Source organism: Ornithorhynchus anatinus, chromosome 16 (assembly GCF_004115215.2).
Source record: "Ornithorhynchus anatinus isolate Pmale09 chromosome 16, mOrnAna1.pri.v4, whole genome shotgun sequence".
Taxonomy (NCBI): Eukaryota; Metazoa; Chordata; class Mammalia; order Monotremata; family Ornithorhynchidae; genus Ornithorhynchus; species Ornithorhynchus anatinus.
In genome coordinates this window covers 42,987,050-43,010,807 of record NC_041743.1, presented here as the reverse complement: position 1 = coordinate 43,010,807, position 23,758 = coordinate 42,987,050, and the positions used below count along the sequence as shown (strand labels likewise).

The 23,758-nt window shown below is 55.9% G+C and overlaps 1 protein-coding gene across 1 annotated transcript in view; it reads left to right on the top strand.

Moving 5' to 3' along the window:
* MYOM3 (myomesin 3) overlaps nt 1–23,758 on the top strand; it is a 41,310-nt gene that overhangs the window by 5,597 nt on the left and 11,955 nt on the right. The window contains exons 6-26 of the mRNA XM_029080351.2: nt 254–342; nt 1,982–2,026; nt 2,714–2,854; nt 4,730–4,891; nt 5,609–5,750; nt 5,855–6,054; nt 6,539–6,592; nt 7,932–8,059; nt 8,818–9,001; nt 10,200–10,374; nt 10,779–10,900; nt 11,744–11,931; nt 13,046–13,172; nt 13,516–13,694; nt 14,849–14,963; nt 15,664–15,820; nt 17,369–17,478; nt 17,986–18,030; nt 19,048–19,184; nt 21,562–21,706; nt 23,504–23,563. Coding sequence (XP_028936184.1) covers nt 254–342; nt 1,982–2,026; nt 2,714–2,854; nt 4,730–4,891; nt 5,609–5,750; nt 5,855–6,054; nt 6,539–6,592; nt 7,932–8,059; nt 8,818–9,001; nt 10,200–10,374; nt 10,779–10,900; nt 11,744–11,931; nt 13,046–13,172; nt 13,516–13,694; nt 14,849–14,963; nt 15,664–15,820; nt 17,369–17,478; nt 17,986–18,030; nt 19,048–19,184; nt 21,562–21,706; nt 23,504–23,563 — 2,705 coding nt within the window. The remainder of the gene's footprint in view (nt 1–253; nt 343–1,981; nt 2,027–2,713; nt 2,855–4,729; nt 4,892–5,608; nt 5,751–5,854; nt 6,055–6,538; nt 6,593–7,931; nt 8,060–8,817; nt 9,002–10,199; nt 10,375–10,778; nt 10,901–11,743; nt 11,932–13,045; nt 13,173–13,515; nt 13,695–14,848; nt 14,964–15,663; nt 15,821–17,368; nt 17,479–17,985; nt 18,031–19,047; nt 19,185–21,561; nt 21,707–23,503; nt 23,564–23,758) is intronic.

Here is a 23,758-nt window from a genome sequence, read left to right as displayed (position 1 = left end):
CTGTGTGACCTTGACCAAGTCGCTTCAATTCTCTGTGCTTCGGTTCCCTCATCTGTAAAGTGGGGATTAAGCCTGTGAGCCCCATTTTTGACCATTTCAAAAATAAATAAAAACGGAGCCGTCGGAGCCAGGCGGACGCTGGTGTTGGAACAGCCTCCCCTGGAACTCACAGCCGGGAAGACGCATCCAGATCAGGCTTCCCAAGCCCACCAGGGGTCTGAACGGGCCGGGACGCCGGGTCCCTCTCTTCCAGGTGCACCGTCGAGGATTCGGGGAGGTACAGTGTGATCGTGACCAACTCCTACGGGCAGGCCTCCTCTTTCGCCAAGGTCCTCATCCGCAGTAAGTTGTCGCCGCCGTCGCCCGCGGGCCGGCTGGGTGCCCCGGTCAGTCCGCTAAGTAGCCACGGGCTTCACGGAGCGCTCCCTAGCTGTGCTAAGCGCCGGGGTGGAAACGAGATAACCGGATCAGATCCAGATCCTGCACCGTGTAGGACTCACAGTCTAAGAATGAGGAAGAAGCAGCGTGGCCTAGTGGGTAGAGCCCAGGCCCGGGAGTCAGAAAGGACCTGAATTCTAATCCCAAATCCGCCTCTCGTCTACTCTGTGACCTCGGGCAAGTCGCTTCGCTTCTCTGTGCCTCCGATACCTCATCGGTAAAATGGGGCTTCAGCCCGTGAGTCCTACGTGGGACGGGGGCCGTCTCCCACCCGATCAACTCGTGTCTCTCTACCTCGGGGTTTAGTACAGTGCCCGGCACATAGTAAGTACTTAACGAATACCGTCACGAACAACAAAATTAAAAATTTGAAAGAAAAAATGGAAAAAGAAGGGGAGCGGGTCGCTTCTCCATTTTACAGAGGAGGAAGTGGAGAAGTTAAGTGACTTGCCCTAGGTCAGTTGGCAGACCAGAGCATTCCGATCCTCTGATTCTCTGCCTGGGCAAGGCAGTTTTACAAGCCAGGAAGGTGAGCTAAGAGGCACATAGTGATTCATTCACCGCTTCGCCACAAATCCCTCACCTCCATCAAGGAGGCGCTTCTCAATCCATCGATCAATTAGTGGTACTTATTGAGCACTCGCCGTGGACAGAGCACTGTCCTGATCAATCAGTGGTATTTACCGAGCGCTTACTATGTGCAGAACACTGTACTAAGCCTCTAGGAAGAACGGTTCAGCAACAGATAGAGACGATCACGGTCTAGAAGGGGGGACGCAGACATCTAAACAAGTCAGCAGGCATCAGTAGCATCATTATCAATAAATAGAATTATAGATATATACACCTCATTGATCAAAATAAATAGAATTATGATTATAAATAGGTAGACGAACACACAAGTGCTCTGGGGCGGGGAGGGGGGTGGAGCAAAAGGAGCGAGTCGGGGCGATGGGGAGGGGAGGGGGAGTTTACTGTGAGCAGGACACTGTCTTAAGCACTTGGGAGAGTACAATAGAACAATAAACAGACACGTTCCCTGCCCACAAGGAGCTGACAGTGTAAAAGGGGAGACAGACACGAATATAAAGAAATATATGACAGATGTGGACGTAAGTGCTGTCATAAATGGGGATTGAGACTGTGAGCTTCACATGGGACAGGAACTGATCCAACTCGATTTGCTTGTATCCACCCCAGCATTTAGTACAGCGCCCGTCATGTAGTAAGTACTTAACAAATGCCATCGTTATTATTGTTGTTATTATTATTAATAATAATAGTAAAAAATATCATCGATCGATTGACAGCAGAAGCTGGGGGATTCAGAGGGGATCGAGAGAGAGGACGGTCCGGAGCCGCTCCTCACATTCCCCGCTTGCTTCCTCTGTTTCCCCTGCTAGCCCCGTGCCAGTCTTCCTTCTCACCCCTCTGCCTTCCCGCCCGTACTGGGTCCTTGCCCGGGGTGAAGGGAGGTGGCGGGGGGCCCGAAACTCTCAGTCTGTGAGCTCAGACCTGATGAACGCCTCCCTTCGCTTTGCAGAGTATCACGGGAAGGAGTCGGGATTCGACTCGGAGATATTTAAAAGTGAGTAGTCGGGAGGGGCTGCCAGCGACGGGTGACAGTGCGGAGGACAAAATGGCGACGGTGGAGACGGACCCGGGGCCTGCAGGCGGCTCCTCTGACCTGACGCACCTGCCCCAAACGGGCGGGCGGCGACCCGGAAGGGGTCCTGACCTAGGCCCCGGAGCTGCATTATGCCCACATTAGGGGGGCGGACCATGCCCTTGTCGGTCGTAGATCCAGAGGTCTGCTGGGTGGGCTTTGAGCTCCCACCCCGCCCGATGATGATCAGTTAGCGTCCCCCTCTGGTGTCCAGACCGTCCTCCCCCGTCTCCCCCGGCACTTCTCGGTGGCCGGCCCGTCCACGCACGCGGCACTCCCTGGTGACTTTCCCACGTGTAGATCCCCCAGTCCCCCCGGCCAGGGTCCAGACCCTCCCCACACGCAGCAAGCCTGGATGGCCAGGCCCTCCCCGCGCTCAGGGCCCGTGGGGATCCGATCAGACCCTCCCACACGCAGCACCCCCTTATGACCGGTCCCTTCTGGCCGAGCTCCCCCTAATCCATCATCCCGAGCCCCAGACCCCACCCCCAGCCTGTCTCCCCCGGATAGGCTCCGACCCCCACTCCCCCGGGGGAGTCGGACCCTCCGTCCGGCGGGACCCGCCGCCGAGGCCGGTCACTTGCCCCGTCGTCCGCTCCCCGTCCCTAGGGTCACCGTTGGGCCCGGAGGCGGAGTTCACCTCGACGCTGCGGCCGGTGTTTGCTCGGGAAAAGGAAGCGTTCTCCCTCTCCTGCTCTCTCTCCCGGGATCTGTCGGAAGACCGGCGGGCCGTCCAGTGGTTCCGAGACGGTGCGTGTCCGGCCCCGCGGAGGGGGGTGCCGGCGCTCGGGACCCCCACCCTGAGCCTCCGGTCCTGGAGCTTTGGTCTTCCTGCCTCGATATACCCAGCTGCGGAATGATGCTCTCCCCACGGTCCCCTCTCCTCGGGGCAAGAGGGGCAGGAAAGATTAATAACAACGCTGATTAGGGTACTTCATTCATTCATTCATTTGTATTTTCTGAGCGCTTACTGTGTGCAGAGCAATGTACGAAGCGCTGAGGTGGATACAGGTCGGACACATGCCCGGTCCCACGTGAGGCCCTCAGTCTTCGTGTCCATTTCGCAGATGAGGGACTGAGGCCCAGAGAAGTGAAATCACTTGCCCAAGGTCGCCCAGCAGACAGGCGGCAGAGCCGGGATTAGAACCCAAGTCCTTCTGACTCCCAGGCCCGGATTCTAGCCGCTAGGCCTCACCGCTTCTAAAGATTGACTTCTGCCCTGGCTCTGAGCCGGGAGAGGAGGCCAGACTGCAAAATGCGAGTTTCTCTGGCAGGCGGGGGAGTACGTCCGCACCCCCGCCCCCTCCCCCGTCGCTCCAGGATCAGGGACTGTGCGTTCCCCCAGAGCCCCCGGACACCCCCAAGCCTTTAAGCCCGGGGAAGCCGCACCTGTCGGAGAGCTCACACCCCCGGCTGGAAAGAAGCAGCTGCGACAACGGGGGCCAGGGATGTTTTCCAGAACACGGAGGCCTTCCCGCACGCTGGCTGGAAAACTGGAAGGAGGGAGGGAAATGAGCTGACGGGGCGGTGGGGAGAGGGGGACGGTGCCGGGGGAGACACGGCGGGAAAGGGTAGGATGCCCAGAGGAGCCGAACCAGACTGGCCCCGGGGTTCCCTCGGATCCAGGAATTCTGGCCACCGCTCCGGGCCCCGGGCTTGCCTCGGGGGTTAATAATAATAACGTTGGTATTTGTTAAGCGCTTACTATGTGCAGAGCGCTGTTCTAAGCGCTGGGGGAGATACGGGGTAATCAGGTCGTCCCACGTGAGGCTCACAGTTAATCCCCATTTTACAGATGAGGTCACCGAGGCACAGAGAAGTGAAGTGACTCGCCCACGGTCACACAGCTGAAAAGTGGCAGAGCAGGGATTCGAACTCATGACCTCTGACTCCCAAGCCCAGGCTCTTTCCACTGAGCCACGCTAATTATGGTATTTGTTAGGTGCTTGCCTATGTGCCAGGCACTGTACTAAGCGCTGGGGTGGATAGGAGCAAATCAGGTTGGACACGGTCCCTGTCCCACGGCGGGCTCACGGACTCAGTCTCCATTTTCCAGATAGGGTAACTGAGGCCCAGAGAATTGAAGTGACTGGCCCAAGGTCACGCGGCAGTCAAGTGGCGGAGCCGGGATGAAAATCCATGACCTTCTGAATCCCAGGCCCGGGCTCCATCCCCTGCACCTTGTGGGACGGGGAATGTGTCCCGCCTCATTAACTTTATTTATTGATTGATGTATTAATGTCTTTCTCCCTCCTATCCCCAGACCGTGAGCTCGTTGTGGGCGGGGAATGTGTCTTTCTGTTGCTGTATCGCACTCTCCCAGGCACTTAGTAACGATAATAATAATTACGGTATCAGTTAAGCGCTTACGATGTGCCGGGCACTGTACTAAGCACTGGCAGTGCTTCGCACGCAGAGAGTGCTCGGTAAATACGATCGAATTAGCTTGTAGCTACCCCGAGGCTTAGACCAGTGACTGGCACATAGTAAGAGCTTAACACATACCTTTTTTTTTTAAAAAAAGCGAGCTGGCACTGGGCCCCGCTGGCAGGCTGGACCCTGGGAGGGCAGAGGGGGGTGCCCACCCGGCCTAGCTCTCTCTTTCCCGCCCGCGTCTCCCCTCAGGGTCGCCGTTGCCGGACTCAACGCGGAGGCAGAGCCGCTACGGGCCCCGGGAGGCCTCGCTGACCGTGTCGTGCGCTTTCAAAGAGGACGAGGGGTTCTACACGGTCCGCCTGCCGGCCTTCCCCGCCGCCCAGGAGCAGAGCACCTATGTGTTTGTCGGGGGTGAGTCGGGGGGTGAGACGGGAGGGGGGCTCCACCACCTGTCCGCTGTCTGCTTCTAATCCGGGCTCCGCTCCTTGCCCGCTGTGTGACCCTGGGCAAGTCATTTCACTTCTCTGGGCCTCGGTTCCCCCATCTGAAAAACGGGGATTAAGACCGTGAGCCCCATGTGGGACAGGGACGGTGTCCCACCCGATCGGCTCGTATCTACCGCAGCAGTTAGAGCAGATTTGGCACACAGGAAGCCTTTAACAACTATTAATATCATTATCATTATTATTACTATCTGTACGGTGGGGATTGAGACTGTCGAGTCTCACGTGGGACAGAGACTGTATCCAACCTGATTAGCTCTATTTATTTAGAGCTTAACGAGTATTGTTTAAGAAGAAAAATCAACTATCCACTCAGTCGCACTGGCCACACGCCAGCCGAGTCCGGTCCTCTGGACCGTAAGCTCGTCGTGGGCAGGAAATGTGTCTATTGTTCCAAGCGTTTAGTACAGTGCTCCGCACACAGCAAGCTCTTAATACCTACAGTCGGATGAATGATCATCAATAATAATTTGGAATTTGTTAAGCGCTTGCTACGTGCCAGGCACTGTCCTAAAAGCTGGGTGCAGAGGTCTGGACTGGGGCGCTCGGGAGGAAACCAGTGAGGTAGGAGACGCGTCTCTGCCCTCAAGGAGCTTGCAGTCTGCTGACCCCAGACCCTTTTCAGACGCGGCGGCGGAGACGGCGGGGGCCCCGGGGTCTCCCCTGGACGTCCGGTGCCACGACGTGAACGGAGACTGCCTCGTCCTGACCTGGCTCCCGCCCAGCGACCACGGCGGCAGCCCCGTCGTCGGCTATTCAATCGAGAGGTCCGCGCCGGCCCCCGGGAGGGCGCGTGGGGGGCCGAGGCGGGCCGCGGGGCGGGTTGGGTCGGCTGCCCACGCCCCCCCTCTCTGCCCCCCCCGACCCGCAGGTGCCAGGGGGACAGCGGGACCTGGCTGCCGTGTGGCTGGGCCCCAGGCCGGACCTGCAGGTTCCCCGTCGGGGGGCTGACGGAGGGCCAGACCTACCGCTTCCGTCTGAGGGCCACCAACGCGGCCGGCGCCGGTCTGCCCTCCAAGGCCTCGAGGCCCGTCACCCTGAGGGACCCCGGCGAGGCCGACAGGATCACGGGTGGGCACCCGGGCCGCCCCGCCGCTCATCTTTCCGGGTCCGGGGGGGGGCTCTCGGTCACGCCGCTCAGGGCTCAGCTCCGCCGGGGCTGAGTTCTTGGGGGGAGGGGGTGGGTATGTCAAGGTCGGGGAATGGGCAGGATGGGAAGCGACATGGCGGAGTGGAAAGAGCCCGGGCCTGGGAGTCGGAACGTCCCGGGTTCCCATCCCGGCTCCGCCACTTGTCTGCCGCGTGACTCTGGACGAGTCACTTCACTTCCTTGGGCCTCAGTTCCCTCATCTGTCCAATGGGGATCGAAGCCGGGAGCCCTCACGCGTCCAACCCGATTTGCTTGCATCCACCCCAGTGCTTAGAACGAGGCCCGGCACAGAGTGAACCCTTAACGAATACCGTAATTATTATTATTATTCCAGACCCACCACCCCCCTCCCGCACCGGGACTCCTTGGTTAATAACCGATACCGTTCCAATTCTTCCTCTCTAGAAATCCCTTTCGATTTCGGGAACAAGATCATCATCAACAAGGATGAGATCGAAGGTAGTCGCGCCCCTCGGTCAATCAGTCGATCGGTGGTATTTGTCGAGCGCTTACCGTGCGCGGAGTGCTGCGCTAAGCGCTTGGGAAAGAACAGTGGAGTAAGCAGACACAACCCCTGCCTTCCAGGTTTGCGGTCTAGCAGGGGAGGCAGGCGTTAAAATAAATGACGGGGAAGCAACCGAGTACAAGTAGCGGAAATAGCTGCGGTATTTGTGAGGTGCTCACTATATGCCGGCACTGTACTGAGCACTGGGCTACATACAAGATAAGCGGGTCGGACACAGTCGCTGTCCCACGTGGGGCTCACAATCTAAGCGGGACCGAGAAAGATACTAAGTCCCCGTTTTACAGAAGCAGCGTGGCTCAATGGAAGGAACCCGGGCTCGGGAGTGAGAGGTCATGGGTTCGAATCCCAGCTCTGCCACTTGTCAGCTGGGTGACTGTGGGCAAGTCACTCAACTTCTCTGGGCCTCAGTTACCTCATCCGAAAATGGGGATTAACTGTGAGCCTCACGTGGGACAACCTCACCGACCTGTATCTCCCCCAGCGCTTAGAACAGTGCTCCGCACGTAATAAGCGCTTAACAAATACCAGCAATTCTCCGTGCCTCAGTTCCCTCATCTCTAAAATGGGGATTAAGACGGTGAGCCCCAGATGGGACAGGGACTGTATCCAACCCAATTTGCTTGTATCTCCCCCAGTGCTTAGTACAGTGCCTGGCACGTTGGAAGCGCTTAACAAATACCACTTCGCTTCTCTGTGCCTCCGTTATCTCATCTGTAAAATGGGGATTAAAATGGTGAGGCCCCATGTGAGACAGCGACTGCATCCAACCCAGTTTGCTTGTATCCACCCCAGCGCTTAGTACAGTGCCAGGCACACGGCAAGCGCTTAACAAATACCTTTATGAGTACGACGAGGAGGGGGAGGAAACTCAGGGACAGAGAAATCAGATGACTTACCCAAGGTCACCTAGCAGGGAAGTAGCGGAGCTGGAATCAGTAGACACGTGTTATCTGAGTGGTGCCGCCCGTGCGCACTTCTTCCGAAAGCAGGGTGGCTCAGCGGCAAGAGCCCGGGCTTGGGAGTCAGAGGTCGTGGGTTCTAATCCCGGCTCCGCCACTTCTCCGCTGTGTGACTTGGGGCAAGTCGCTTCACTTCTCTGGGCCTCAGTCACCCCATCGGTAAAATGGAGATTAAGACTGCGAGCCCCACGTGGGAGAGCCTGATCACCTGGTACCCACCCCAGGGCTTAGAACGGTGCTCGGCGCATAGTAAGCGCTTACCAAATACCGTCGTGATTATCATCATCTCTGCGGGGCCTTGGATCCCTCGCAGAACCGGTCACCATCCCTCTGCCGCCCACCAACGTCCGCGCCCTGGAGGTCCGGGAGGGCTACGTGGTCCTGGCCTGGGACGAGCCGGCCCCGCGGGGCCGGGCACCGCTGAGTTACGTGTTGGAGAAGGTGAGTGAGGGAGGGCGAGGGGCACCGAGGCTCCGCTCCCTGAGCGGGGCCCGAGCTGGGACGGGGCGGGGGGCGGCCTGGACAGGAACTCGGGGTCCCATCTGGGCACAACCTCTAGACCTCGTTGTGGGCAGGGAATGGATCTGTTTATTGTTACAGCGTACTCTCCCAAGCGCTTAGTACGGTGCTCTGCACACAGTAAGCGCTCAGTCGGCGGTATTGACCCAACGCCTGCTGCGAGCAGAGCCCGGCGCTAAACGCTTAGGAGAGGGCAATAGAGTTAGGAACAGTCGCTGCCCTCCAGGAACTGACAGTCGATCAGTCGGTGGAATGAATCGAGTGCTGACTGTGTACAGTGCTCTGTACTAAGGGTCTGGGAGAGTACCGGACACCAATATTCATTCGATCGTATTTATTGAGCGCTTGCTGTGTGCAGAGCACTGTACTGAGCGCTTGGGAAGTACAAGTCGACAACAAAGAGAGACGATGTCCGCCCGCAACGGGCTCCCAGTCTAGAGGGGGAGACGGGCATGAATAGAAATGAATAAACGACAGATGCGGACCTTAAGCCGTGTGGGGCTGGGCCGGGGGATGATAAAAGGGAGCGAGTCAAGGCGACGCAGAAGGGAGTGGGAAGGCTTCTTGGAGGAGGTGGGCCCGGACGGCAGTTTAAGAGCGGGGAGGAAGGGTCGGATCGAAGGGGTCTGACCCCCTTCAGACCGCCCCCCGCGCCCCTCTCCTCCCCTCCCGCCCCCCAGTCGGTGGCCGGCAGTGACCTGTGGCAGGGGGTGAGCCAGGAGGCCCCCGTGTCGTCGCCCAGGTTCGCCCTCCTGGACCTGGAGGCGGGGAAGACCTATCGCTTCCGAGCGCGGACCCTGAATAGGCACGGCCTGAGCGACCCCTCCGCACCCAGCGGGCCCGTCTCCCTGGCCGGGAAGCTCGGTAGGTGGCGGGGGGTGGGTGGGATACCCCGACCGGGCCCGCTCCGGTCTGCTGACGTGGCCTAATGGAGGGAGAGCGGGTTGGGGGGTCCGAAGGCCCTGGGTTCTAATCCCGGTTCCCCAACTGTTCTGCTGCGTGACCTCGGGCTAGTCACTTCACTTCTCTAGGCCTCAGTTACCTGGTCTGTAAAATGGGGATTAAGATCATGAGCCCCGCGTGGGACAGAGACTGTGTCCAACCCCATTTGCTTGGATCCACCCCAGCGCTTCAAATAGGGCCCACACACAGTGGGCACTTAACAAAAACCACAGTTATTATTATTATTACCTCGTGGCCTGGAGAAATAGTGTAGCCTAGTGGAAAGAGTCCAGGCAGCAGAGTCAGAGGACCTGGGTTCTTATCCCAGCTCTGCCACTTGTCTGCTGTGCGTCCTTGGACTAGTCTCTTCATTCCTCTGTTCCCTCAACTGCGGAAAGGGAGTTCGATGCCTGTTCTCCCTCCGTTTTAGACTGTGAGCCCCATGGGGGACCTAATGATCTTCTATCTACCCCAGCTCTCAGTTGAGCGCTTGGCACAGAGTAAGCACTTCACAAATACCACGATTATTATTATTATTATTATTATCTCATTCCTGATGCCCCACCCCATTTCCAGGGACTGCCTGGTCTCCGTTACCACCAACCGATCAATCAGTGGCATATACCGAATGCTTATGAAGCACTGTACTAAGCGCTTGGGACAGCACAATACCCCAGAGTCGGTAGACACGTTCCCTGCCCGCAACGCGCTCAGAGAAGCAGCGTGGCTCGGTGGAAAGAGTCCGGGCTGGGCAGTCAGAGGCCGTGAGTTCTAATCCCAGCTCCGCCGCCTGTCAGCTGCGTGACCTTGGGCGAGTCGCTTCACTTCTCCACGCCTCAGTGACCTCATCTGTAAAATGGGGGTGAAGACTGTGAGCCCCGACTGGGACAACCTGATAGCCTCGTATCTCCCCCAGCTTAGAACGGTGCTTGGCACAGAGTAAGCGCTTAACAAGTACCATCATTATTATTATTACTAGCCATCCACGGGGACAACCGATGGGATGGATGTTGGACCAGCCAACGAGACTTTGAGCTTTCTCTTCCCTTTCCCCCGGTCCCGGCGGGGATTCGATCCCCGGACAGTCGCTCAGTCCTCGGCCCCTTTCTCCTCCCCCTAGCAACTCTCCCGCCTCCGGCCCGGGTGCAGGCCTTCAGAGACACCAACACGTCCGTCTCCCTGCACTGGGAAGAGACAGAGGACCTCTCGGGACACTTCGGCTACTATATCTATTCCCGGGAGACGGGGGCCACGGAGTGGCAGACTGTCAACAACAAACCCCTCCAGGGGAACAAGTAAGCGGGTGTTTTCCCTCCCTCGGAGACCCTCCCGCCCTGCCCAGTTGGCGTTCTGGGCGTTGGAGACTTACGGGGCACTGTTTCTACGGGCCGGCGGGAAAAACGCGACGCCCCCCCCCCCCCGGGAGGGGAAGCTGTTGAGACTGTGATTTTTACCGTATTACAGTTTTACGGTTGGTTACTCTCGATGGGGCAACTGTGCTTTTTTTACTTTCAAAATAACATTTGGCTCGCATCCACCCCGGGGCTTAGTACGGGGCCTGGCACCTAGTAAGCCCTTAACGAAGACCCTGATTATTATTATTATTATTATTTGTTCGTCTTCTGACCACGGGAGGTTGATTTTCCTCGGAGGGGAGCTGGGGGGGTCTGGCCCGTAAAGTTTCCCATCTCTCCCGGAGGTTTACGATCCCAGGGCTGCGCACCGGGAAGGAATACGAGTTCTGCGTCCGGTCGGTCGGCGAAGCCGGGGTGGGGGAGGACGCCGCCCGGTCCGAGCCCCTCACCGTTAAGCAGGCCATCGGTGAGTGCGTCGGTCCGGCCCCGGTCCACCCGGAGTTGGGGGGGGGGGTCCCCTTGTGCTGGACCCCATGGGCAGATCCATCAGCTTCATTAGTGGACAGTCGAGAGACTGTCCTCTAGCCTGGAAGCTCATGGTGGGCAGGGAGAGTTCCTACCAACTCTCCTGCTTTATACTCTCCCAAACACTTGGTAATAATAATATTAATAATAATCGTAGCGCTTACTATGTACCAGGCACTGTACTGATTGCTGGGGTAAATCCAGGCTAATCAGGTTGGCCACAGTCTCACATGGGCCTCACAATCCGTACCTCCATTTTACAGATGAGGGAACGGAGACACAGAGACGTTAAGTGACTTGCCCAGGGTCCCTCAGCAAACAAGTGGTGGAGCCAGGTTTAGAACCCAAGTCCTTCTGACTCCCAGGCGGGCGCCCTATCAGTGTTGGGATGGTGTCAGGGGCGGGAAGGGGCGATGCCCGGCACACAGCTTGATGGCTTAGGGGATAGAGCCCGGGCCTGGGAGTCAGAAGGACCTGGGTTCCGATCCCGGCTCCCCAACTTGTCTGCTGTGTTACCTCGGCCCTGTCACTTCACTTCTCTGTGCTTCAGTCCCCTCATCTGGAAAATGGGGATCAAAACTGTGAGCCCCGGGCGGGACAGGGACTGTGTCCAACCCGATTAGCTTGTATCTACCCCAGTGTCTGGCACATAGGAAGTGCTTAATAAATACCACGGTTATCATTATTATTATTATTATTCATGACGATGACAAAGGTTGGTGATGATGAGGGCGGTTTCTGTCCCGTCCTCTCCGGTCTCCTCCCCTCCCCCATCCCCGGTCAGCCACACCGTCGGCGCCCTACGACTTCGTGCTCCTGGCCTGCGGGCGGGACCACATGGTCATCGGGTGGAAGCCGCCCCGGCGCCGCGGGGGAGGCAAGATCCTGGGCTACTTCCTGGACCGGCACGACGCCTCCGAGCCCCGGTGGCGGCCCGTCAGCCGGGCACCCGTCTCGACCCGCGTTTGCAAGGTAGAGATCGGGAACCGCCCCCCGCCCTGCCCGCTTACACTCGTACACTCCCACCCGGGGTCCAGCACGAGGTCCGCCCGGACCATCTCTGCCCGGCTCCAGAAGGCTGGCAGAAATCAAGGATCCCGGCCTCGTGGTTACTGATGGACCATCAAACTTTCCTGACTCTCCTTCCCCGTGACCTAGCACGGACCATCGAACACCCCTGATCCTTTCCCTCTCCATCCCTGCCTCTCCCCTTGACCTCTCATGGACCACTTGCCCATTGATCTATCCAAAACCCCTGTTGACCCCCCTAACAAGCACAACCCCCCCTGCAGAAACCAATTCCACATTTAACTCCACCACCCCTATCCCTGGACGAAGGAGGGTTTCCTTGTGTTTATACTGTACTTAACAACCCCCTCACCCTGAGGTCTTGGGATTTGAGAAACAACTGGCCCGTCCCAGGTTTGGTGAACTTATTCATGTCCCCTCTAAGCATGGGCCTTCCCAGAACAAAGAATCCACACCCTCTCAACTTCTCCTTGTGCCTGACCCACTGACCATTCCCCTGACCATCTCGGTTGTCCTGGATCTGTGGACTCTTTGCCAGAATCTTGTTTCAATCCTCACAGAAACCACTACCCTTTTCCTCCCTTTCCCCCTCGGACGCAGCCCGGGACTCGGAGAACCTGGGTTCTAGTTCCGTCTCTGCCACTGGTCTGCTGTGTGACCTTGGGCAGGTCGTTTCACTTCCCTGGGCCTCGTCTGTTGAATGGGGATTAAGACTTTGAGCCCCATGAGGGACATTGACTTTGTCCAATCTGATTAGCTTGTATCTATCCCGGCCCTCATTTCCGTGCCCGGCACATAGTAAGCGCTGAATAAATAACACAGTTATTATTTTATTACTTAGATCGGGAGCCCCATCTGGGACGGGGACTGATAAACTTGAATCTTCCCCAGAGCTTAGTACAGTGCCCAGGTACACAGTAAGCGCTTAACAGATACCCTGATCGTCACGATTGACATCCCCCGCCCCTGAGCCCCCAGGCCAGCCCCTCCCCGCCCCCCGTGCCCCGCAACCCCCGTGGGCTTCCTCCTTGCCCATTCCTCGTTTCCCCCTCTGAAGGTGAGCGGGCTGAGCGAGGGCCACTTCTACGAGTTCCAGGCCCGCGCGGTCAACCTGGCCGGGGTCGGGGAACTGTCCGCACCCAGCGAACTGTTCGAGTGCTCGGAGTGGACGACGGCTCAGCCGGGTGAGATCGGCGTCGGCCGGAGAGTCCCCCAGCCCCGTGGGAGAAAGCGGGACCCTGGGGACTCACTGAGAAGGGCCACCCCTCCGGGAGGCACGGGAGGTGGGAAGGGAGGAAGGAGAAGGGGCTTCCTTCTCCCGAGATTAGGGGCCCTGGCCCACGGCAGACCGTTCCGTCGGAAGGCCCGGGCCTAGGGCCCGGCCTGCTCCTCAGCCTGGCACCCTCAGCTCCCTCTGCCGCTCCCGGGGTCGGGGTCTGGGGCGACCGGGGGACCCCCGGCCTCCGACAGGCCGGCCGGGCCTCTTTCTCCAGCCAACGCCCCCCCCCCCCCCCGTCTCCGCCTCAGGGCCCCCCTACGACCTGAGGGGCACCGAGGTGAGGGACCACTCCCTGCTGCTCCTCTGGGAGCCGCCGCTCTACCCGGGAGCGAGCCCCGTCACCGGCTACCGCGTGGAAGTCAGCCAAGAGGGATCCAGTGAGTGGAAGGAGCTCGGGACGGAGCCCGTCCGGACCCATCGCCTGAAGGTGGGTCCGGAGCCGACCGGTCAACCCTCCTCGCCCTGCTCCGTCCCCTGAACGTCCTCGGACCCCCATAGCCAGACCCCCCCGCCTCACGGAAGGGGGAAGGAGAAAGGGAGAGGAGCGGGGGGGCGAGAGGAGGGGATGAAAGGGAAGCGGTGTGGTTTAGCGGAAAGAGCACGGGCCTAGGGGTCAGATGGGTCTAGAAGTCAGGGGACCTGGGTTCTAATCCTGGCTTTGCCAACTGCCTGCTCTCTGGCAAGTCACTTCACTTCTCCAGGCCCCAGTTTCCTCAAGTGCCAAGTGGGAATTCAAATCTTGGACTGTGAGCCCCAGGTGGGTCAGGGACTGCGTCTAACCTCATTAGCTTGTATCTACCTGGAACGCAGTAAGCACTTAACAAATACCAGACAAATGGCGGAGACAGGATTAGAAACCAGATCTCCCGACTCCCAGTCCCATCATCTTCCCACTAGGTCACAGTGCTTCTTCACTGACTGTAGAATTGAGCACCTAAATGTACACGCACTAGTGCTGAGGGTGGTTTTAGGGCTGGTACGACGTGGGGTGGACAGGCTGACCGCCACTAGGCCTGAGGTCAAGGGTCTCAATCTATAAATCAGTCGATTGGATTTACTGAGCGCTGGCCGTGCGCAGAGCACTGTACTAAAGGCTTGGGAGTGTACGACATAACAATATGACAGGCGCATTCCCGGCCTACAGTGAGCTTAACGGACTTGGGTTCTCTTCCCGACCCCAGCGGGCAGATTCATTCATTCATTCATTCGATTGTATTTATTGAGCGCCTACTGTGTGCAGACCACTGGACTAAGTGACTAAATAGAGACAATCCCTACCCAACGGGCTCACAGTCTAGAAGTGGGGGAGGCAGACAACAGAACAAGACAAATGGACAGGCATCAGTCGCAATCAGATGCCACGTAGGGTGACCCACGTTCCCTCCGCCGTGGGCATCGGCCTTGCTCAGGGAGGGTCCGGGACGGGGGGGCTGACCCCGGCTCCGACGCCCTCCCACAACCCAAACTGAGCGGGCACTCGCGTCCAGCCCGAAACGTGGGACCCGGGGCCAGAGCTGAGCCTTCCCTCGGGGACGGGGCGACAGGATGCCCTGGATGAGCCGGCTCTCTCGGGGTCCCCAGGTGTCCGATCTGGAGCCGGGGAAAAGTTACCTGTTCCGGGTGCGAGCAGTGAACGCCGCCGGGGAGGGCCCGCCTTCCGTGCCCTGCGATCCGGTCCTCATGGAGACCAGGCCAGGTAGGTAAGAAGCCGCGTGGCCTAGCGGATAGAGCTGGGCCTGGAAGTCAGAAGGACCTGGGTTCTAATTCCAGCTCTGCTACTTGTCCGCTGCGTGTCCTAGGGCAAGTCACTACATTTCTCTGGGCCTCAGTTACCTCATCTGGAAAATGGAGATGAAGGCTGTGAGCCCTTTGCGGGACAGGGACTGTGCCCAACCCAATTAGCTTGGATCTACCCCAGCGTTTAGAACAGTGCCTGGCACATAGTAAGTGCTTAACCAACGCCACAGTTATTATTAGGTGACCTCGGGGATGACTGCGGAAAAGACTCTTTTCCCCCATTTGCCCCTCAGCAGTATCAATCAGCAGCATGGCATAGCGGATAGAGTACGAGCTTGGGAGTCAGGGGGTCATGGGTTCTAATCCCGGCTCTGCCACTTGTCTGCTGGGTGACCTCGGGCAAGTCACTTCACTTCTCTGGCCCTCAGTTCCCTCCTCTGTAAAATGGGGGTTGAGACTGTGAGCCCCATGTGGGACAGGGACCGTGTCCAACCTGATTATCTTGCATCTACCCCAGCGCTGAGAAAAGTGCTTGGCACACAGTAAGCGCTTAAAAATACCACAGTTATTTTTACTACTATTATTATCAGAGCGCTGTACTAAGCGCCTGGGAGAGTGCAATACGACGGGATCATCAGTCGCCTTCCCCCTCTACTTAGGGACCAGAGAGCTGGAGGTGGGCGTGGACGAAGAGGGCCGAATCTTCCTGGCTTTCGAAGCCCCCGAGGCGCCCGACTCCTCCACCTTTCAGTGGGCCAAGGACTACGAGGGGCCGCCGGACCCCAAGAGGGTGGACGTTGAAGACAAAGCCGGCAAGTACGTGGGCCGGGCAGAGGTGGGAGGGCTGGAGGGAGCAGATGAGACCCCTCTTTGGCCGGACCAAAGACGTCCGGAGATGGTCTCTGGGGAGAACAGGGAGAGGCCATCCCCAAAGGGAGAATGGAGAAGCTCCGTTTGGAAGGATGTAGGCCCTGAGGCTTTTCTAAGGGGTGACCAGAAGGGGACACAGGGTGCTCAACTGGTGCCCAGCCAGGAGTCCTGAACACCGGTCATTAGACCGCAACTTGGCCTAGTGGAGAGCGGGCGGGCCTGGGAGGCAGAAGGACCTTGGGTTCTAATCCCGGCGATGCCACCTGCTCGCTCCGTGACCCTGGGCAAGTCGCTTCGCCTCTCCGGGCCTCAGTTACCTCATCTGTAAAATGGGCGTTAAGTCTGTGAGCCCTACGTGAGACATGGCCTGCCTGCCGAGCACCGTACTAAGCGCTTGGGGGAGTACCATCTAACGGATGCGACAGAAATGTTCCCGAGAGCTTACGGTCTAGATGTGTTCTTTCAGTTCTCCTTTCTGGATCTTTTCCCGAGCTTCCCTTCCAGAGGTGAGGACCAAAGAGGGGCTGTAGCAGGTCGGAGCGCCCCATGAAGAGGTGAAGTGTCCCATCCGCCAGTCAGTCAGTCGTCTTTATTGAGCGCTCACTATGTGCACAGTACTGTACTAAGCGCTAGGGAGAGTGCAATCCAACAATATAACAGACACATTCCCTGCCCTCGTCAGACCTGCAGTCTAAACTGGGCATGCACCGATGCTTCAGATGGTCAATAATGACACTCCTTCCTATTTTTATGGTTTTTATTAAGAACTTTTGTGCCAGCACTGGAGAAGGCACAGGATACATATAATAATAATAATTACTAGTTGAATCATAATTACATAATAATAGTACTTATAATAATATGTGCTTGGCACATAGTAAGTCCTTAACAAGTACCATAATAATAATGATATCACACCACTATAACTATTATATTTAATATAATATATAAATATATATTTATTAGAATATAGGCGTATTACATTATTATATTATAGTTACCACAACTATTATATTTAATATAATATGTAGATATATATTTATTAGAATATAGGCTTATTATATTATTATTATTATGGTACTTGTTAAGGAGTTACTATGTGCCAAGCACATATTGTTATTATTATGGCACTTGTTAAGCACTTACTATGTGCCAAGCACTGTTCTGAGCTCTGGAGTAGATACAAGTTAATCAGGTTGGACACAGTTTCTGTCCTGCGTAGGGCTCGTAGTCTTCATCCCCATTTTCCAGACGAGGGAACCGAGGCCCGGAGAAGTGAAATGACTTGCTCAAGGTGACACAACAGACAAGTGGTGGAGCCGGGATCAGAACTCAGGTCCCTCTGACATCCAGGCCCGGCTCTATCCACTGAGCCACGCCGCTTAGCAGATCGGCTCATGTCCGTCTCTGAATTAGGGCGTTTGATAAGTGTTTAGTCTGACGAGCACTGTTCTGAGCGCTGGGATAGATGGGGGTTCATTGGGTCTCTTGAAGATCTAAAGTCATCCTGAAAGAGCCAAGCGAGAAGGACCTAGGGACATATTCCGTGGTGGTCACCGACGCCGACGAGGATATCTCCGCCAGCCACACGTTGACAGAGGAAGGTAAGTATCCCCGCCTCCATCCGCCGCCCCAACCCATAAAGCTGTGTGGCCTAGTGGAAAGAACCCGGGTTCGGGAGTCAGGGGTCGTGGGTTCTAATCCCGGCTCCGCCGCTTATCAGCTGCGTGACTCCGGGCAAGTCGCTTCACTTCTCTGGGCCTCGGTGACCTCATCTGGAAAATGGGGATTAAAACCGTGAGCCCCACTTGGGACAACCTGATGACCCTCTATCTACCCCAGAGTTTAGAATAGTGCTTGGCACATAATAAGCGCTTAAATACTATTATTACCATGAAAAAAAGATCCACAGCCCCAGTCCTACTCGACAGAATATCTCCACGGCGACCAAGGCTCCACTCTAGTGGACCAAGATCCCATCTCCATGTGCTAGAAACAGATAATTGAGATAGATGGGGGGAAAGGCTGGAGGGGGGCGTCGGAATTTCCTTACAAACTCCTGACCCGGTTTCTGTGTCCTCTTCCGCTCTCTCTTTTCTTTTCCGGACAAGAACTGAACAGGCTGAAGAAACTGAGCCATGAGATCAAAAATCCAGGTGAGGGGAAGGAAAGTTTAACCCTACCCCACCCAGACCTAGGCCCGGGATAGCCAGGACTCTGCCCGGATTTCCAGGCACCTGGGCCCGGACCCTCTCCAGGAGGAAGTCTGTGGGGTTGGGACCTGGATGGACACCAGGAACCGCGTCTTCACCCGGCAAGTGGGAAAGGAACCGGTTCATTCCCACGGGAAGCCGTGTAGGCAGGAAATATCTGTAGGTTCGGAACGGGTGCGAATCAATTCATGGACGGGGGGCTACGGCCTGTCGTCCAAATGTGTCCGTAGGCCAGGTTGAGGTAGTTTAACAGATTTTCACTTTAACAAACGCAAACCTAGGGGTCCCCCGCCAAGTTCATGCATTTCTCCTACAACGTTATGATTCTAATAGTATAGATACTATTTTACTACTATTTTAGTAGCGTTTCCGCAGGTTTGCATTACCGAAACGGTGTTAGGACAAGTATCGTTTCAGTGGTAAGTAAGGGGTTGGGGGAAAGATGGGTCAAAAACAAATGAAGTAGTGTATCGCTTCAGTTACACTTGAAGGTTGCGGAAAACAAAAGCCCCTAAAACCAGTTTCCCACAATCCGCATTACCTGTCGCTCTCTGACGTTCCCCTAGGTCAGGAGCACGGCCCTGGGGACCAATCTGCAACAGTTTAAATTTCATTTTCCAGGAAACGATGGTCAAAATGCAGCAGTCCCTTCCCACCTCAATGTCAATGAGCCACTCGTAACACTGTGTCCGGGTGATGCCCTGTATCGCTGGAAAGGAGCTTTTAAAATCAGCGTTCACCCAACCTGCCTCTTGGGATAGCCGATTCCCGGCCAAGGGAACGCCTGCGCGTTCGAGACGCTCGGTCCCGGGAATACCGAGATTGTGCAGACCCCCCAAACGGCGAGCCCGCCTCTGTTGCGGAGGCGTGGGTCTGTGCCCGCGGGGAGCCCGCCAGGCCGGGCCCAGAGGTGGGGGAGAGGTCATCGGGCTGACTGGACTCCCCCTGCCCATCTTCCAGTCATCCAGCTGATCTCCGGGTGGAACGTTGACTTCCTCGACAAGGGGGAGGTGCGCCTGTGGCTGCAGGTGGAAAAGTTATCGCCGGCCGCCGAGCTGCACCTCATCTTCAACAACCGGGAGCTTACGTCTTCGCCGGTAACGGGGGCCATCCTCGTCGGGGTGGTGGTCCCGCCTCACCTCGGGGCACGGCCCCCGGGACAGCTCGGGGGTTGGAGATCAAAATAATAATAATAACGTTGGTATCTGTTAAGCGCTTACCGCAGAGCACCGTTCGAAGCGCTGGGGGAGATACAGGGTCATCAGGTGGTCCCATGTGAGGCTCACAGTCTTCATCCCCATTTTACAGATGAGGGAACTGAGGCCCGGGGAAGTGAAGTGACTTGCCCACAGTCACACAGCTGACAAGGGCAGAGCCGGGATTCGAACCCATGACCTCTCACTCCCAAACCCGTGCTCTTTCCACTGAGCCCCGCTGCTTCTCAAATCCAAGGGAGGGGAAGGAAGCGTGTACCCTGCCCTGCCTAGACCTGGGCCAGTATAGCCAAGGGCTCTGCCTGGATCTTCAGAAACCGGGACCTGGGCCCAGCTAATAATAATGATAATCGTGGAGAATAATGGAGAAGCAGCATGGCTCAGTGGAAAGAGCATGGGCTTTGGAGTCAGAGGTCATGAGTTCGAATCCCAGCTCTGCCACTTGTCAGCTGTGTGACTGTGGGCAAGTCACTTAACTTCTCTGGGCCTCAGTTCCCTCATCTGTAAAATGGGGATGAAGACTGTGAGCCCCACGTGGGACAACCTGATTCCCCTGTGTGTACCCCAGCGCTTAGAACAGTGCTCTGCACATAGTAAGCGCTTAACAAATACCAACAAATACCAACATTATTAATCGTGGTATTTATTAAGCGCTTACAAGGGCCTAGGACTGTACTAAGCTCTGGGGTAGCTATAGGATATTAGAGAAGCAGCTATAGGCTATATAGAGGAGCAGCGTGCCTTAAGGGAACGAGCCTGGGCTTGGGAGTCACAGGACGCGGGTTCTAATCCCAGCTCCGCCACTTGTCTGCTGGGTGACCTTGGGCAAGTCACTAATTTATCTGGGCCTCACTTACCTCATCTGTAATATGGGGATTGAGACTGTGAGCCCCACGTGGGACAACCTGATTATCCTTTATCCCAGCGCTTAGAACGGTGCTCGGCACATAGTAAGCGCTTAACAAATACCATAATTATTATTATTATTATAATCAGATCAGACCCGGCCCCTAATCCTATAGGGGTTCCAGTCTAAGTCGGAGGGAGAACAGCTATTTCACTCCCATTGTTTAGATGAGAAAACTGAGGCCCAGAGAAATGAAGTGCCTTGTCTGAGGGCCCACAGCAGGGAAGTGTTACAGTCCCTCTAGACTGTGAGCTTGTTGTGGGCAGGGAAGGTGTCTGTTTATTGTAATATTGTACTCTCCCAAGCGCTTAGTCCAGTGCTCTGAACACTGTAAGCGCTCAGTAAATATGATTGAGTGAATGAAAGCTTGAATTGGGATTAGAACCCAAGCCCTCTGACTCCCAGGTTCATGTTCTTCCCCCCGTTTTGTGGGTGGCTTGTGTCTCTCCCGTTAGATTATCAGTTCCTCGAGGGCAGGGAAATGTGTGTCATACTTCAGCTGGACTCTCCCAAGCGCTTAGGATAATAACGTTGGTATTTGTTAAGTGCTTACTCTGCGCAGAGCACTGCTCTAAGCGCCGGGGGAGATACAGGTTCATCGGGTCGTCCCACGTGAGGCTCACAGTTAATCCCCATTTTACAGACGAGGTGACTGAGGCCCAGAGAAGTTAAGTGACTTGCCCACAGTCACGCAGCTGACAAGTGGCAGAGCCGGGAGTCGAACCCATGACCTCTGACGCCGAAGCCCAGGCTCTTTCCACTGAGCCACGCTGGATAGTGCTTGACACCATTAGGTGCCCAATAAATACTATTGATTGATTTATCCATTACCAGGCATTATACTAAGTGCTGGAGTAGATACAAACTAATCAGATTGGACACAGTCTCCGACCCACGTGGAACTCCTAGCCTTAATCCCCATTTTCCAGATGAGGGAACTGACACCCAGAGGAAGCAGAGTGGCTTGCCCACAGTCGCACAGCTGACAAGTGGCGGAGCCGGGATTAGAACCCGGGTCCTTCTGACTCCCGGGCCCGTCCGCTACCCATTAGGACCACATTCCCTGTCCAGAGGGGGAAAAGATTCATTCATTCATCCATTCGATCGTATTTACTGAGCGCTTACTAGATGGAGAGCACTGTACAAAGCGACTGGGAGAGGACAATACAACAATAAATAGACTGAGTTCCTGCCCACGATGAGCTTCCAGTCTAGAGGGACAGTTAGGATGTCTGTCCATCCTTACAGTCTGTCCATCCCCCGGACGGTGACCCCGTGAAGCCGGCCGGAGCCCATTCCAGGGAAGGGAAGGGAAGGCGGAGAGCAGTGTCTAATGGTTTTCTCTTCCCCCAGACCCACAGGATCCAGTTCGACAGAGAAGGGGGTCTGGTGGAACTGGTGATCCCCGACTTCTCGGAGAAGGACAGGGGCACGTACACGGCTCAGCTCCGAGACGGGAAGGCCCGAAACCAGATCAGCCTGGCTCTGGTGGACGACAGTACGTCGGGAGGGAGGGAGGGAGAAGCTTCATTCATTCAATCGTATTTATTGAGCGCTTACTGTGTGCAGAGAACTGTACTAAGCGCTTGGAAAGTACAATACGGCAATAAAGAGAGGCAATACCCTGCCCACAACGGGCACACGGCCTAGAAGGGGGGAGACAGACATCAAAACAAGTAAACCGGCATCAATAGCATCAATATCAATAAATAGAATTATAGCTGTAAATATACACATCAGAACAAATACATGGGCATTAATATAAATAAATAGAATTGTAGATATATCCATATATACACGTGTTGTGGAGTGGGGAGGGGGAGCTGAGGAGAAGAGGGGCTTAGCCTGGGAAGGCCTCCTGCAGGAGGTGAACCTTCAGTAGAGCTTTGAAGGGGGGAAGTGTGATCCCGCAGCTCATAGCGGGGCCTCAGAGGAATCAATCGAATCAATCAATCAATGAGAAGCAGTGTGGCCTAACGGCTAGAGTCCGGGCCTGGAAATCAGAAGGACGTGGGGTCTAATCCCAGCTCCGCCTCTTGTCTGCTGCGTGACCTTGGGTCATTCGCTTCACTTCCTCTTTACTTCAGTTCTCTCATCTGCAAAAATGGGGATTAAGACTTGAACCCCATGTGGGACAGGGACCGGGTCCCACCTGATTAGCTTGTATCTACCCGAGCGATTAGTACAGTGCCTGGCAAATAGTAAGTGCTCGACAGATACCATAAAAAAGCCAGAAATCAATATATGGTATCTACAGAGCGCTTACTGTGTGTAGAACATTGAACTAAAAACTTGGGAAAATACAGTGTGATAGAGTTGAGAGACGCGTTCCCTGCCCACAAGATGTTTATAGTCTACAGTCGATCCAGCAAGCCACCAGTGGGGCTTACTGAGCACCTCCTCGATGCACAGCTCTGTACTGAGGGTTCGTACAGAGAGCGCGTGTTCCAGGCTTCAGGATAGTCTAATGAGGGAGACAGACGGTGACTCAGGAGGTTGGGATCGGGGCAGGGAGGAGAGGAGAGAGGGAGATGGAGGAATGGAAAGAGGGAAAGAGAAAACGGAGGGGAGAGCAAGAGAGAGAAAGGGAGAAATGGAGAGGGAAAGAGAGAAAAGGAAAGACAAATGGAGAGGGAAAGAGAGCAAAGAAAAGACAAAGGGAGAAATGGAGAGGGACAGAGAGGAAAGGAAAGACAAAGGGAGAAATGGAGATGGAAAGTGAATGAAAGGGGAGAGATAGGGATAAAAAGAGGGAGAGAGGAGGGAGAAAGAGAGGGAGAGAGAGGGGACCTAGTTTCTGGACGTGACTCTCCCCAGAAATCACAGGTTTTCCTGCTCATGACCCCGCTCTATCCTGGAGTGTCCAAGGAGGCCCTTCTCCCGGTGCTCTTCCCACCGTCTGTAAGGCAAAGCTCAGGCCGACAGGACTCCGGGCCCGGTCTCCGGCCTCCCGGGCAGGCAGACCCCCCGCGTCGCCCCTGCGGTCTCCCATTGCCCCAGCCTCCCCTCCAGAAATGGCTCCCACGGTGCAAAAGTCCCTGGCGTACGCTCCTTGTGGGCAGGGGATGTGTCTGTCCTCTCCTAAGCGCTTAGGACAGTGCTCCGCACCCAGTAGCACTCAATAAATACCATCGACTGACTGCTCCGTGGGCAATAAGCGCTCAAGAAATACCACTGATTGAAAGGCGACTGATTGGTCTAGGTAAGGCGAGGACTTGGAGGTTTCACGATGAGAGGTTTCGTGTGGGCTGACGAAGGTTGACCTCCTCACCTCACTACCTCTCCGTGTTTGCAGGTTTTGACAAGGTTCTGAAGGAATCCTCGGACAAGCGCAGGGACTGGAAGAAAAAGCAAGGTAAGAGAGTATTAATACTAGTATTAATTAGTATTAGCAAGGCATTAGGAGGTACGGTTCTAATAATAAGAATCAGAATAATCAGAATAAGTGCGATGTGCGTTAAGCACAGGGGAGGTGTTCGGACAGAGGTCTCATCTGTCTCTCTGGACCTCAGTTTCCTCATCTGTAAAATAATTAATTGTAATAATTATG